Source organism: Centropristis striata, chromosome 21 (genome assembly GCF_030273125.1).
Source record: "Centropristis striata isolate RG_2023a ecotype Rhode Island chromosome 21, C.striata_1.0, whole genome shotgun sequence".
NCBI classification, from domain to species: Eukaryota; Metazoa; Chordata; class Actinopteri; order Perciformes; family Serranidae; genus Centropristis; species Centropristis striata.
Window position 1 is genome coordinate 14993615 of NC_081537.1, and position 17055 is coordinate 15010669.

The window sequence follows — 17055 nt, forward strand, 5'->3', positions numbered from 1 at the left end:
TCCCAGCTGCACTGAAACTGACCCTTCTTCTTCTCTGGAAGTTTGGTGTGTATGAGTCAAATGATAAGAAATAAATCTGCTTTGTTTCTTGGTTAAAATGTACGTTTCCATGCAACAAAACTACATTGCCAGTTTCAAGGGGAAAGTATTTTTTCCCATATTATGTGTGTTTTCTAATGAAAGTCCACATAAGTCTGCATAGGTTGGAGTCCAGGGTGGTTTGAAAGGGTCAAACACACACAAGACTTTCACCCAAAGGTCAACATCGACTTGTTCACATCACTAACCTAGTTAGGTTTTACTTTTATTTTTAACCACCTGTTGCCTAATCTAAACATAACCAAACTGGGACTGTAATGGAAAAGAAAATACTCTCATAGTGTAGTTGAGAATGCAGGCTTGATGTATGGAAATTTAATTTTTAAGGGAAACTAAACATTTTACTGTTGTGTTGGATTACTAGTTCCAATTCTCCTTTCCACCACTTCCCTTTTAGGTGAAGTTGTAGCTCGGTTATTATTAGTCACAAGATCACACTAAACTTAGTAATGTGTATCATTTGATGTACTTTTGGCCTACTACATCTTCTAATCATCGGAATGTGCTCTCTTAAAATGGAATTATGTAAGTGTATTTTCTTATTCATAAGAATTTAAATATTTTATATATTTTCCAGAGCATGAATTTAATGAAGATTTGTTTAATTAAACTTTTAAGTGATTAATGAAATTGACCCACTTTGGGTCAGACAATGTGTTGTTTCTCATATTTTTGGGTTATTTATTTTCCCAAATTAAGGATGTGTGTATCTTTTGCCATTTTTAATGTGTTATGCACATTTGTTGTTGAACTGGCAGGAAATCTGACAGTTTTATGGTGAACCTTGAGCTTGTTGTGTCTGACACTGGATCAAAATAACTTTTATTTATTTTGGATGAATATACCAATCATAATATGAAAATTATATTGCTGAGCATGTTTGCAAATCAAAGCTACAATGAAAGCACAGTGACCTAAAATCTGCAGCCTCCTCTATGGAGGATACTGGCGCAGCTGCTTGACTGGGGTGCCAAGCAGATGAAATCACATTCAAATATACTGCCAATTAATCTGTGTCATGATGGTGATAGCTGTGTTGTAAACAAGTTTTATGAGTCAAGAAAATGCTTGCTCAAGAGAGTGAAAGATGGTTTAGCCGTTAGCTAAGCCAGTTGAGTCTGATTTAATGTTCCTTCATTATTTAATCATGTTGAACAAGTAAACACTATGGTGGTTTGTTGCGAGTGCAAAGTCAGCATTGTTTTGGATTAATACAAGGTGGGGTACATGGAATTCAGGATAATAATATAGCAGTAAACAAATAATTGCTATGTAAATAAATAGTGTCCTGAGCAAATAATTAAGTCACACTACCTCTGTGTGTGCTGAAATCTTAGCTTCTCAGTTTTTTGTCTTGGTAGCTGGTCTGGCATGCATGTTAACTGTGAATGCATGTAAATCCTTTCCTTTTCTGTTGCAGTTGTTAGCACTGTTAGCACTGTTAGCACCGTTAGCACTGCTAACTCCATTAGCCACCGCCATTTTGGCTCAGCTACCTCCATGTGACGTTAGCGAAAGCACTAGAACTATGTTTTCGTTGGTCGACAAGGGGTATAAGTCGTATATAGCTCCTTTAACTAATGTGTCCTCTTATTGTATTTCATACATCACATCATTTGCTGTATTAGGCTACAAGAAAACCACTAAACCAAAAGAAAGAGTTTTGACTTTTTCCACCACTGATTAAAGACATAAACATGCTTGAAAGCAGCACAAATATTGCATCAGTGCAAAACTGGATATTTCCTGGAGCATGAATTGATTTACTTGAGTTGTTTTGAAAGTAGGACAGATGGAGGAAGATGATGTAAAGATGAGAGGAAACATGAAAATGCTGCCAGTTTGATTTTAGAAATGGGAAAAGGAATTTGAAAGCTGAAGTATGCACCACATATGTTTGTATCTGCTACTCAGAGAACTCGGATGATAACGTTGATAAAATAAGTTTTGTGAACGTGCTGCTGATGTAAAATTCTCACTCCAGTTTACCAGTTCAAAACTCAACTGTGCAAGTGTCAATCCAAACACTCATTATCGTTCAGTATCAGTACTTCTTGTTGTTGTGTGCGATACTAGACTCGGAGGTAAAGCCAATTAGATTCTTGTCCGATTAAATTCGGCCATCATGTTTTGAGACCAAGGAGCAGAAATATATCAGCAACCCTATTTGACCCAGAAGCAGTCTGATTGAAATGAGAAGCCATGCCTGCCTTGTTAATTTAATCAAATGAAATGCTTGCACTCGTCTCTGCTAAGATTTGGCCCGTCAGTGTTGATGCAGGTCCTCGAGCCTCCCAGAATAACCATGGAGGTACCGACTCAAGCTCAATTCCTTCACTACTTTAAATGAAAACAGTTTGACCCATTTTAGGGCTCGTATCAGTTAGTTTTGGTTTTAAGTACCTTGTTGTCATTTTTCCTCCTCACTGGACAGACGGTTAGCAGCTGTACTTGTGTGTTAAAGATAGAAAAGAAAAAAAAAACATTTGTAGTCCAGATGCACAGATGGAAGCACAGACAGACATGCATGCAAGGCACATTCTGAGATTCTGTTGGTTATTTTTGGAAGATCTAATAAAAATGATTTCAGACAAATTGAAGAAAGAATTAGTCTATTTTTTCTATTGACCACAGCCGGGGTCAGTCAGGGTAAACAGATGAAGAAGAGCACTGACAAAAGACTTACTTACAACTAATATTGCAGGAAGGCATTTGTTACATTTGTCTATGCAAGCAGCTTATTATAACTCATTTTAATGTTTGCAGTTAGGCTGGGACCTCTAGTTGCCATAGCAACGAGGTTGTGATGCAGAATAAAGAGCGACAAAGTCCGGGTGTGGAGGAGGTCGGGGTAAATGGCCCAGGAACATTACTAGTATGTAACCATGTCTGCACTACATCATGTACTTAACATCAATATCAGTAAGTACCAACGTCAGGTGCTTATTTTTTATTTTTTTTATTTTTTGTCACTTAAGTTTTTATTGATACATTTTTGCAACAATTAAAACAAATACAAGCAAATCAAACACAAAGCTGCCTGGGGAGTGCACATTATTCTTACAATCTTTTAGAATGGTATATCTTTCAATTATTATTCCAGTCCACTATCAGCGTTTAGATTCCTGTATAGGGTCCATTTTTCCCATTTCCTGTCCAGTTGTGCTTCCTGCAGCCTCAATATTTGTGCACCTTGATCAGATATTCATCATGAGTGATATCAATCTCTTCTGTGAATCTACATAAATAAAGCACTAAACAAGTATTAGGTACTCCATATCCTACTATTTTCTGTAACACCCTACATACCATTTCCCAGAATACAGTTATTCTTTGACATTTCCAATAGATGTGACAGTGGTCTACATTGAAAGATCCACATCCTCGCTAACATTTCTGGCGGCTGTGCAGTTGCTTACTCTTAATTTTCGGTGTAATAAAAAAATGGATCAGATTCTTCCATGTAAACTCCCTCCAAATTCGTGAATTAGTGGATGAGTGATGTATCCTCCACATTTTGTGCCACACATCCTCTGTAATTTCTACATTAAGCTCTTTCTCCCATTTCACCTTGATATATTTAGTTGAATGTTTACTGTTTGTACATTATCCTTGATATAGTGATGAGATTATTCTTATGCTAACTGTCCTGGTATGCCTTAACTATGATTCGGATGATATCATTCACTCCCCCGGGAGAATCCAACTTGATCTCCTTTTTATAGTAGTCCCTTACTTGAAAATATCTAAACATTTCGTGAGAATCTAATTCATATCTTCTTCTGAGATTTTCAAAACTCACCAGCTCCCCTTTGGTTTCTTACACGCACCAAGCAAATATTCCTTTTGCTGCCCATCGTGATAATCTTTGATGATATTTTGCCGGATAGAAATTGGTGTCGTAAGCTACCCATTTTAATATTTTTGTATCATTCTGGATCTTGTACTTTTTCAGTACTTTACCACAGATCCAATGTGTGTACTGTTACTGGATTCATATTAATTTTAAGTTTCTTATATAACTGATTATCCATTTTGCTCTAAATTCTGACTTACACCAACAATATACAGGTCTATATATAGCTGAGATCCAGATGACAGCTTATTGAAAGAAAGCCAAGGCCCAAAAGTTCAATGTGTTATGATAAAATAGTATTCCTAACAGTATGCATACTGCATGCAACCATACGTACTTTGTAAGGGTAGCTGCAGTATATACAACAATGTAAAAAGAAAAGTATGCAATTTGGAATGAAGCCCATGCTCTTTTCCAAAGCAAGTAGTTTTGTTGCTCAAATCAAACCCAGCAGTTCAGCTTCCGTTGTCTTTAAAGTTTGCATAAGGATCTGTTGGTATAATCTCGATTGTGATCTTTTTGCCTTTGTATTTTTGTAATATCATGGTGTATTCCACTAGAATCTCAGCCACTGTGTCGCTGTTTTATATCAAACATAACAACAACAGTCCAATGTGAGCCGTCAAGTTTTGAACAAATTCCCAGGTTAGACTCAGACTTCCTTTTCAGTTTCATACGTCTGTTTTAATCTAATCACGCTACGCGTACCTGACTGATCCTATCAAGGTACTGTATCAAACATACTTTGAGTGGCTATCTTGAGTGGGAGAGAAATCAAACAAACTATATGAATGTTTTTTTTGTTCATGAAGCAGTAAACAAGGAAGTACAACCTGAGGCATGAGGAAGAGAAATTCCCCTACTGCATGATGTTTGACAACCCTAAATTAACTGATTACTGCCACACACTTTATGCTGTTGAGTGCTTTATTTCATTGTTACCTGCTCTTTTTAATGTGTTCTAATTGAATCACAGAAATGCATTGCCTTAGTTGAAAACACTGCAGCACTCTGGCTGGCTAATGGTCTCTCAGATTCCTCTTGGCCGTCCTACAGAAGTGAATTGTTTATGCTGTGGAGGCTGCGGTCACTCACTGGATGTGCAGTGGGCGTCTGGCCAACCCATAGCCCACAGAGACGGCCCGCTACAGACCTCCCTGTCCTGTCAGCTGACTCAGTTTCCCAGGGTCCCCCAATCCAAAAGGCCATCAGAGTCAATCTCTGCAAACACACAATGAGGAGAAGCTGGAAAAATGTTTAGATTTGTACTGAGCAGCCAAACAACAGCAGCTAAACAACTACTGGAAATGTAATGAAAAGTTTTAATCATTATAGGAACATTCCGTTTTAATTACTTTACATCCCCTCTGTGTGTGTGTGTGTGTGTGTGTGTGTGTGTGTCTGTGTGAGTGTGTGTCTATATGTGACCAAACCAGTGATGTTTTCCATGGTGCAGGTCCTCCTACCATGGGGCCTCTCAGCAGACGTTGACTCAGCTTGAGCAGGAGTCATTAAAAACAACCCAGCTTGCTGTAGCTTTGGGAAAGCCTCTCGTCACTCCGAGAGGCAAAGCTTACCGGTGTCTGACACCTTATTTTGCACAAATTCCCCTTCCTTTGCAGAGGTCCTTTGATGTGTGGGAGTGTAGGAAGGAGGGGAGAGGGCATGAATGTATACTCCCCCTAAGGCCCGGTTTGCCATCAGCTTGAGCCGGAAGGAGCCACTAAAACAGACTGAGTGACAGTTTTAAAAGACTTCAAACAGAGAGGAGCAGTTTTAATATACTTATAATAGCTGTGAAATGTTTTATAGTTTTTTATCTTGTGTGAAGTAGAGTCAAATTCTTGGGCAGAGGCTGAAGTTTTTGTTTTTAACTTAATTTCAGTTTAAGTTTTAATTAAATTTTGATTTCACTTTAAGTAACAGCAGTTTGGTAGTGATGGGTACAAAGAAAAAGGCAGTTATTTTTCAAAGTATGGGTATGTTATGTGTTTTGTGATATATATTATCTAAACGTACTGTAGCAGTGTCAAGAAGCATTTTGTATCAAGTAGCATTTATTAGCATTTCACGATAGCAGATCCACTGTGTGGAAGCTGGTCCTGTAGTTTAGAGGCTAACGGCCAGATTTCTCTTGTGACAGCAAAAGTAACACCCCAAGCAATATGAACATTAAAGTATTAAATTGTATTAAACTGTGTCCAAGTGTGTAAGCTAAAGTTTAGCTAGCAGTCAATCAGTTTAGCATAGCACTAGTCTGGCTCTCTTTGAATGTAAAATATACAACAACTTCCACTAAAGCTCAGAAGTGAACATGTTTTATATTGCTTTTTTTATCTACACATTAAACAAAGCAATATTAAATGAAAGTGGAACTTTAACCCTTGGTTTCCACCTGTTTCCAGTCTTTATGCTAAGCTAGGCTAGGCTAAGCTAAGCTAAGCTAAGCGATTTGACCTGATTTTGGGTTTTATTTAAGCAAGTTAAGCAATATATAAATAGTGAGTCAACTACTTACTGTACTATCTTTCAGATGCTAATAGCGAACATTACTGGAATAATTACTTACATTACAAATTACATTTTAGCCTATTTGTATGTACTCATGACTGTCATCTGGTGCAAAATTTGAGTTTATTTATAACATAAGTGGACAGAGAAAGGCACATTTTAAAAAAACTTCAAAAGTAGACGTTATACATTCTGTCGATTTCATACATTCCAGTATCTAAAAAAAGCATGATATCCCCTCTGATATATTAGCCCCACCTTTTTCCTTTAATAAAGTCTCTCTTCTTTATCCCCCCTCTGCCTGCTCTTTTGCTGAAGTGCTCACACACTGAGGCCCACTGTAGCAAGGGGCCTATTCATGAGGCCAAGAGACAGTGAAGGGAAGCACAAAGAGCTCCCCACACAGTGGAGAGGGCTGTGAGCTCAGCGCTGACCCCTGAAGGATGTGTGTGGGCTGCACCCAGACACAGAGGCCCCGCCGACTCAAGGGCCCACGCTCCTCCCTCATCTGGACTTGACCTTTCACTAAACCCTTGCAACTCCCAAAACAACCTCAAACAGAATTACAACTGTCAATAGCAACTGGATAAGAGTAATGACTGAATGACATAAAGTCTGAATGGTTATCAACTTGTTGCCAGCAAAAAACCTCTGAAGAGTCTCTCCCATGTTAAATGTTGGCATGCAGCATGCAGCTCCAGACACAAAGGCCAAGCAGTGAGAATGAAATAGCTAACAAACTTTCAGCTCAGTGTTAAAAGACAAGTCACTGAGTTTAACTCCCTGTTCTCAGCCATAAATTAAAGCGTATAATTCTGAATATTTCTGTGTGGAAACTTCACAGGCTTTATATTGCTCGTAGCTCTTCTCTCACTTGCTGATGGGAACTGTCACAGTTCTGGTCTGAAGCCACTGTTTTAATACTCCTAAATATTCCATCGCCAAGAAATGTTTAACACCATTTAGCGTAAAGGAATTTTTATAATGCAATACCTCTGAGACGTTTTTTTTTCTGTCTGTCTTTCCTTCCAGTGCTGGACCAGCTCCTGATGGAGCTCCACCGCTTCCTGCTCATCCTGGACAAGGAGACCCTGAGTGGGAACGCCACCATCCAGAAGGGCTTGCTGTCCGATCTCCTCCAGTCCTACAGAAGCTCCAATGGTAGGAGGGATTCTCTTCACAGTGTAGTGTATATATAAACAGTACAAAACTTATTTGCATCAAAAAGATGCAGATTAATAAGATTACTTGTAAACATTTTAGTCAGAGAGGATCTGAATCAACTTCAGCTCAGCAGATTGGATGTGCCATATCAGTAAAGTAAGAAAATAAGGAGGAGTGCATATCTTTAGACATTACTCACCAACTTTCAAAGCTCTTTATTTTTAACCAGAATGGCACTCGGAGCGCACTGACCTCCACCAAGGCCAATGGTGCATTCAAGATGCGTCCCATTGGGAAATCCTACTTCCAACCTCAGTGTGTTTATGAGCTTTAAGTCGTAAACAACATGTACGCTACAGTTGTATTTTAGTACTCAGAGTACTACAACACGGTGATAGCTGTTCCCAGTATTTGCATGATAAAAGAAAGCGAAGGAAAGGTTAAGGTGACACAGGAAATATGATTGGGAACTTTTTTTTTTTTTTACGATTATTCCACTGCATGACCTATCGTTCTCACTTGAGGAACTGGTGAATTTTATGGATATTTTGTGAGAAATTTGACAACAATTTGGCATCTAAAAAACAAAGACAAGTAGGAAGTGAAAGGTTGAAAGTCTTAGATGTCATAATGCCTCAACACAAATACTGGTATTAGGAAAATAACAGGAGGGGAAGAGAAAGTTGTTCTGCCTGGCCCTGGTTTAGAAATGAGCCGTTCGATACTGTAAATTTGAAAGTCTGAAATAGAATAGATGCAAAAAAACAAAAAAACAAAGATAGATGTGCTGGTGAACTGAGAAAAGGTTTGTTACTTCTGCCATTCCAGGATGTTGTTTGATTGTGTAACCACCACATTGCACAAATACATTTTTTTCTTTGGTTACTTTACTGTAAGACAATCTTTCATTCCTCAGTGTGATAAAATCTGGCCTGCTCTGTGTCATGACTTGACATTTTCCTCCCATGAAGGCTGCTGAAAGAGTTAGTGTAGACGTCCAGCTCCAAGAAATATGAGAATCCTAATGGCACTTTTTATTTATTATGGCAGATACATTGAAAAGGTCAACCAAAGCCTATCAGCCTTGGTACATAAGAAAAAAAGTAGCTGAAAATGTCCTCTGTGGTCCTTATTTTTTACCTCTTAAAGTTGTGGTATTTGTGATTACATGACAGTTACACTGGTTGAGGTTAAACCACAAATATCTAAATATGTGTCATTCAAAAGCTTATGACCAGTTGTCCGTTTTATGCAAAGCACCTTATGTAACATGTGGTCATGCCCTGCGTTTCCCACAATTCAATGAGCCTACATTATCGGCTATCAAGCAGCCCACTCTGGTATTATTTTTGCTATTATAAAGTCTCAGGAACCACCATGTAATAATTATACTCCTTCAGGCTTCTATTAACAAATACATTTGGGGTCTTTTAACCCATTTTGGTGAGTAAAAACCACACTGTGGTGGCTGAATTAAATACTTCTGCCTGCATTTCTACATCGCTTGCAAAATCATCAGATTGAGGTTATTAGTTTTAACTGTTACAAGCAAGATTGAATCAAAGTCCCTCTCCTGCTATGTCATATAATGATGCATGGCCCGTTAACGTCTCCTGTCAAACAGCTAAAGACAAGTTTGTTGTTCTTGCTCACTGGCTCTGACACTCAACATGAAAATGTGGCAACTGCTGGTAGGCTAAAGTGATTTATGGGGCCTGGAAGTCACTTAGTTACGGTGTGAACCAAGCTTCAGCCCCTAGGTGTGATTAATTGGGAATAATGAATGACATGGTGCTGTCAGAATCGTAGATTTTTATGTTCAATTTAGCACCAAATCTTTCCTTTATGTTGATCTTTTTTAACAGTTTACTGGCCAGTTTTGTTAGATTGACAGAGCCAACATGCATTTTGCTACTCCCTCTCTGTCTCTCACACACTGACACACACAACCCGCTTACCAACACACACGCACTAGCAGTCATGCTTTTCCATGTTCAGGTCCTGGACTTGTCTCTCCGTACTTCCTCTGCTGGCTCCAAGCTGTATCATTTTTCCGAAGCTGCATTTATCCTCTGGGGAAGCTCACTTCCTTTGAGCAGCAGCTTATAAATAGCATTTCAACTCTGTTCCCCGAAAATCTGTTTTCACTGTACAGGCAAAACATAGTTTCAATCTGCTGTTGTTTGGTTTCACCTCGCCGTATCTATTTCAAAGGAGAGCGCTTCTCCAGAGTATCACCCATGGTTGGAGTTTTGTTTGATTTCCTCTCAGGGTATAATCTTAGTCAGCTAAAATTTTTAATTCAATGAAACGACCTTCCTCAAAACTGCAGCTCCGGAACAAATTCCCATAACAGGTTACAGTAACCAGCTGGAACCTGCTATCCTGAAACCACAGGGTTTATTGTTTGAGAAAAAACATTCATTCAAACTGTTTATGTGGCAATGTTATGGCGACGTCTTAGCCAGCTTGTAATTACTCCACCATGCTAAGGCCGACGTTTAACCAAACACAGTGCTTTTTCTCACTGAGCTGACTTCAGCGTTGGTGGATGACATGAGGTTTCATCATCTCCGCTTATTGCCTGAATGATACCATTGCTCACGCTGACCCGTAAATATTTATGTTTGAGTGCAAAGAGAAGTCAAGTTCAGCCTCTAATGACAGCCGTGATCATTTGTCCCATGATGTTTAACTCCATTCACCATGTAAAGTACTTCCTAACCACTGTGCTTTTATTGTTGTAACAGGAAACCATGTTATATTAGACTATTTTCTCATTTCGTCAAATACTACTCTTTCTGGCTTTTTATGCCTATAAAACTAAAACCTTATTGGAAAAAAAATTGGACCACTCCAAATTCTTGTTTGTGAGTATAAATTCCATGCAGATATTTATTGTGTGCAATCGTCCAAACTTCAAAGATAGAAGAGACACAGTGCTCGATCTGTGCAGGCAAGGAGTTTTCTGACTAACGTCTGATGAATGCCAGCCACGGTGAGAGTGGGTGTCAATAATGGGCCCATCTGTCCGCACAATAGGCCACTTGTTTGGGTCAAGTTCCCCCTTCTAATCCTGGGCTTTTGACAAACATGATGAAAGTTTGTTTGGCACTAAGGTAGAGTCAGATTTTCCCATCGGTGCTGTAACAAAAATGCATGCTCTTCTTATGATTGTGTACAGTAAAGTTTCTCTGTGTACAGTATATGGAGAGGTCTATCTCAAGGATGTTAGGTATTACTAACTACTTTGTACAACTTTCAACAAAGAAAGTAAGTCAATGCCATATGTATGGGTAGATGATTAGATGCAACTGAAAGTTGCGTTTTCCTTTGGTTGACTTGTTCTCTGTGCTTGCCCAACCACAAAACAGTTTGGCTGTAAAGTGAGATTTTCTTATCGTACTATTTGTAGTCTTTGGGCACATGTGATTGCAACTTACTCTTGTATATTTTAGGAGAAAAACATGCACAAAGAGTAAATCTAGTATGATAAGAAAATGGCTTTATTTCAAACACCACAAAGGGGCACAATCAAGTATTTGGTTTCCATGAACTCACAACAAGTTGAATATAATTATCATATAATATTCCCATGGAAGACATAATAAACACAGCACTAGCTTTCTTGCCTTATTTAAGATCCTGACTTTGACTGTTAGTAAAAGTGTGATTTTTCATGTAATCTCAAAAATGTCAAAGTCCAACTTTTAGATATTTGCCCAAACTATGTCCATACCAAATTTAAAGACTTTAGACCAGGGTTTCAAATGTCAAAAGGGCCGTCCGGCTTCCAACCAAGCAACAGAGTGAGGACAGTTCAGGTGATTGAATGAGTTGAGTCAGGTGTGCTCCTGCTTGATTGGAACAAACACCTGCCGGACCTTTCATGGATCAGTTTGACACCTCTCCTTTAGACTAATCAGAACAAAGGTTGTGAGATTTTGCCTTATAATAAATATGGTCTTAGCACGAGTAATGCTGGGCTTAACGATTTACCCAGTCCCAGACTAAAAACTGAAAGTCTTCAGTAAATCTAGGAGTCTTACTGGAGTCACAGTGCGCTCCCGTCATCCCGATCGTTAAGTGTAAGGTAGTAATCTGCACTATTTCATATCAGTCTTTTCCTAGTCTTTGGTTTGCGATCATATCAAACGTGTTTGATATTATCGCAAGTCGCAGTGACGGAACACAATCAACAACCAATAGATGAGCAGACCGGCCAGTAAAACCACTTCGACAGCAAAAAGTTACATCACAATAATGTTAGTAAGCTCAAGCCTAAATACAAATATAGAGATGTAATATATTTACGACCACAAGCGGGATTTTGGGGGCGCTGTTTCATAGTAAAAAGAACAGTAAGCAGACCCAGTTAAAATGTATAAATAAATGTATACATAAATAAGTAATAAATAATTGATGATTAATGTGTGATTAACTAAATGAAAGTTGATAGAGCTGATAAGTATAATTATTCTTATTAAACAAATAAATTAAATATAATTAAATAGGACATAAATGTATATCATGAATTCTTTTCTAAATTTTCCTTTCCTTTATTCTTCCTTATCTATTCTTCTTGTCTATTTTTACTGTAAAATAGTCAACTTTTCATGTCAGAAAAACAGAAACCCCTTTTCAGCTTTGTGAGGGGCATTTTGTGGCGTCTTCTTTTCTTTTCTTTTTTTCCAACACAAACCACTGCACACACAAACATTGCATGGTAGGTAAAAAATGCTAAAAGAATCTAGTTGTAGTCTTGTAAATAGTGACCCTGCAAGATTCACAGTCTTTGTAGGATCTCAGTCTGAGACTAGGCTGGGACTAAAAACTCTAAACACTTGTCTTTAGATGTGAGCAGGTGTGAGCTGATAGTCTTGCAGGAGTCTTTCCAAATCTTTTCAAAGTCTTCTGGTGTATAGGTAGCATAAGTTAATTTGTTATTCTTAGGCAACAAATTTATCACTTTCATTATATGGGAGGAATTTATAAATATGAGTCTTTTACAAAAATGCACTAGCCTGAATATACAATATATTCACAATTGGCAGCTTTTCCCAATAAAATCCAGAGGGTTCTCTGATTCATTTACAGTCATGAATCACATACTACATGTTCAGTTTGATGACAATATAGGGATTTCTAAGAACCATGCATGGAGCTCTGTCCTGTGGCATAACTTTTCAAATTATTATTAAATGCAGAGACTAGCAGACTATTTGCAAGAATGCAGCAACTTTGCCACAGATGCATCACTAAGGTTCATAAGTGTCTGGTGTTTTGTCGAGTGGTATTCAAATGGCTTCTAACCACACACAAAGTAACACTGCAGTTTCATCTGTTGACCATCTTTTGCTGTCTCCATGCAGGTGCTGATGAGGAGTATATCTACATGAACAAAGTCAATGTTACTGGGAAGGAAAAAGGAAGAAAAGGTGTGTTTCCAACGGTCCTTCTCTAAAGTGCGATACTGACTCTTGATGATTTATTTTGTAAAAGGAAGCAGAAATATAATCTATAAATATGTATGATGTTATGTTTCATATTGAAATGCTGAATTGCATTGCAAGTTGGTTGGTTAAGACAGTCAGACAGCCACTATGAGCCAGACAAAAAAAAATATCTACAACTGTTGGTTGTTTGCTGTGAAATGATATTCACCCTAGAACTAAACTTTGGTATTTTTAGGTTGTCCAAGTGGGTCAAACACCAGTGCATTCTTGTTATGTCATTGCATTTTATACTTCCTGATTTGACATGATTCAAGAGAATAGCAGACATGAGAATAAGCTGCAACAAGCAGCAGCCCCCCTCAGCTCCCCTCCTCTCAGCCACCATTTCCTGTCTGTTTCTTCGGAGCTCCTCACCATCTGAGGCTGACCTGTTTTGTTTGGACAGAGTTGAAGAATGTGGTTTCAGTGAGCACTAGACTTAACACACATATTTTCAGCAGCGACGCTAGCAAAGCCACAAGTTTTCTTTCACAGAGACTGAAGGAAAGATGGGATGCCGAGATGTGAGAATTGAGGTTCCTTAATCATCGATCAAGTGGTAAACCTAACCAATATATATATGAATAATATTTTCTTTTGATATTTAATGCTCTAGGATGTTCTTTATCTAAATTCATGTTTGAGACAGAGAAAGATACAGTAAGAAAATCATAAAAAAAAGATATTTAAAGTGACTGTCTCAAAGCCAAACTGGAGGTCCAAGTACAGTCTAAACCGCAGCCAGCTGAGCTTTAGCTAAGCATTAGCTAACAGATTTGCAGTATAGGGGGAAACAACTCACCTGACTTTGTCCAAAGGCAACAAAATCTGCTTATCAGCACCCCTAAAGCTCAATAATTAACATGTTAAACCTAAATGGTCAGAGAAGGTTAGCGGTTTCATATTTAAAGGCTAGATGTGAGAGTGGTATCAATCTGCTCATCTAACTCTTGTCAAGAAATTATTATTTATGCCAGTGGTTAGGGTTAGGGTAAGGGTTAGGGTGCCACGGCACACGATTTGGACAAGTTAATGTGTGTCGTGGAAACAACCATACACTATTATTGCAGTATGACTCACAGCAGTACTGCTAAAATTAGAGTCTGCTACTGGCAGCAGGAGATCATCGTGTCCTCACATCTAAATGTAATAATTGTTATTTCAAACATGTGGTTAATGTTGTTAAAGGGGTCGCAGGATTTTTTTTAGCTTTAGGCACAAATAGAGTTAGATGGAGGCGATGTAGTTTGGCACGTTGAAGCACCTGTCTTGTAAACGGTGCCTGTGACTGTAGTCAACATCACATGCACCTGCTGAAACAACCCATAATGACCCATATGAGCTTTTGGTCAAAATGATCTATAGCTCGGTTCACAGAGCATTCTAAAAACAATGCACATGTCATTATACCTTGAATTTAGGCTACAAAACCACTGATCTAGGTTTAGGTCAAAATATTTCCTATTAAGGCGTTATAAAAGACAGTTTAAACAGTAAATAAATGTATGTAAATGCTGGAAGTGAAGTAGTCACAAGGACAACCTGACTACTGAAAGTGACATAGTTGCGTAAAACCGCAAGGCACGGAAGTCCAGTGATGTTTAAACCACATTGTTTGTTTGTTTTCACACGGGACAGGAACCCCTTTCTCCTGGGTGAAAGGGCCTCCCTAGCTGACTAGTCCATGTCCAAGTGGAAAGTCCTAATGGTGTGCCTTGAGATTTTGGCTTGCACCTTGGTGTGCATTGGGCACAAAAAATTTGAAAACCATTGATTTAAGCTATTATTTTCCCAAATAATCACAACCAATTTCATAGTTGTTAAACCTATTTTTTCTTGTTCTCTTGTTTTTGTCTTGTTGTTTTGTGTCTTTTTTTATCCCTCTATGGTTGTTTTGGTCTTTTGTAGGTATTTTCTTGTCTGTGGTTGTTTTACATCTCTTTTTAGTTGTTTTGTTTGTAGTAATTATGTGTCTCTTTGTAGTTTTTTGTGTCTGTAGTCATAATGTGTCTCTTTGTAGTTGTTTGTGTCTGTTTGTAGTCATTATGTGTCTGTTTGTAGTTGTTTTGTGTCTGTTTGTAGTTGTTTTGTGTCTGTTTGTAGTTGTTTTTTGTCTGTTTGTAGTTGTTTTGTATCTCTTTGTAGTAATTGTGTGTCTTTGTAGTTGTATGTGTCTCTTTGCAGCAGCTTTACATCTCTTTGTAGCGGATTTGGTCTTTTTGTGTGTCTTTGTAATTGTATTATGTTTCTTTGTGGTCCTCTGTGAGTGACATTTTGTAGGTCAAGGCCGGGGGGCCCTTGATATTTTAGGGCCTGACCTCAATATGCCTGTTCAGTAATCAATCCTAGCATCACTTGTCATTGTTAGCGAAAGGGCAAATCCAATGAAAACCATAATTTTTCAATCTCTTATGCAAAGTCTTCTTCAATTTTCTCGACCTCATACTGTGGTGTATGTTTTGCATAATTAGGTTGTTGCTACCATACAAAATCTCCCCCTTGATTTGGTTATACGGTCACTGTAATCTAACAATGAAGGGTCTGTGCTCACAGCAAGGGTTAAGAATACCAGAAAGCCCTGACATGTATAGGAGACATCTGGACATCTGGAAATAGTGTTGGATAAAACATGGACAGAACTTTGACTCACCAGTTGTTTCATTCAGTCTCAATTCCAGTATGTTTATTTCACAACAGCCAATATAAATGTAAGACTTCTTTGCTGACCTCCCTCTCTGTGCTTTTATGACCTAGATGACAGATCAGATGCCCTGGTCAACGGAAAAGCAACAAAATATGTTCCCGTCCCACAGAAGAGCCTCCCCGACCTGCCGCCCCCCAGAGCAGTAAGTGCTCGATTGCATCAGAGTAGATTAACATGTGAAATTATTTGATTTGTTTGAATCTCTGCCACTGTGGTGGGAATGGTAATAGCATAATTGACCCCAGTAGGACTGCTGAACTCAACAAAATACATGAGAACCTCCAGTGGAAATCATGATTTTTATCGGCATGCAAAAGGAGCCCAAAGACAAACTCTGACTTTAAATGTAATTGACAGTATTTTGGTGTTTTGTTACAGTAAGAACATTACTATCACTAAGCAGCCTAAGTATTCAAAATAGCACTATGAATTGATATCACATGTTGCCAGAGAATTCCACTGGTTTTTAATGTACTAAAGTGAATGCAGCCTGTGGTCGAACAAGCCAAAAACATTTCCCACAACCCTCAGAGTCACAAGCTTGAGGCAATGTGAAATGAATTCTCCCACAGAAACAGGTATTTAATCACTCACGGGGCAGCAAACCTGGTGAAGTGAGTATCTAAGAGTGTGTGAGAGAGCTGTGGTGTGTTTTATGTCGGCTGGGAGGCCGGTTGCTCCTGAATTGGCCCAGTGTGACTTCAGGAAAAACGTAGAGAATGAGAGGTTTTAGAACATCCCGTCAGTGCCTTTGAACTTTCACACACACACACACACACACACACACACACACGCAGTGACCTCCCCTAATATAAACTACAGTAGCAGCTGTTGCTAATCAGAACAAATGCGTAGTGTCAGCACGTGTGCATGTGTGTGTGTGTCCAAATGTGAATGCATGTGAAAGTGAATACATTTAAAAGATTTGTGTCACTGTACAATCAGAATCTTTTAGTATCAGTGTTTTTTTAATCCTCGTAATTAATTCAGTATTTACTACTTTAATTTCATTTTTTTTCTTCTAAATGTGGCCTAATACTCCATTGTATGAGAGGTGAAAAAAAATTTGGCTAAGGGAATTTTTTTTCTGGATTTTTTTTTTTTTAGGAAAGTGTTTGATGCCAAGTTTTTACGTAGCTCTGTGTACTTGTGTGAGTCAACCAGTGGTTGTGGGAAATTTTTAAGGTTTTTGTCAGACTTTGAACACATTGTATGTCACAGGAAGT

General features: G+C 38.4%; 1 protein-coding gene across 1 annotated transcript in view; it reads left to right on the forward strand.

Moving 5' to 3' along the window:
* Positions 1-17055, forward strand: part of afap1l2 (actin filament associated protein 1-like 2) — a 46035-nt gene that overhangs the window by 8047 nt on the left and 20933 nt on the right. The window contains exons 2-4 of the mRNA XM_059324368.1: positions 7499-7627; positions 13003-13068; positions 15880-15971. Of these exons, the coding sequence (XP_059180351.1) occupies positions 7499-7627; positions 13003-13068; positions 15880-15971 (287 nt within the window). The remainder of the gene's footprint in view (positions 1-7498; positions 7628-13002; positions 13069-15879; positions 15972-17055) is intronic.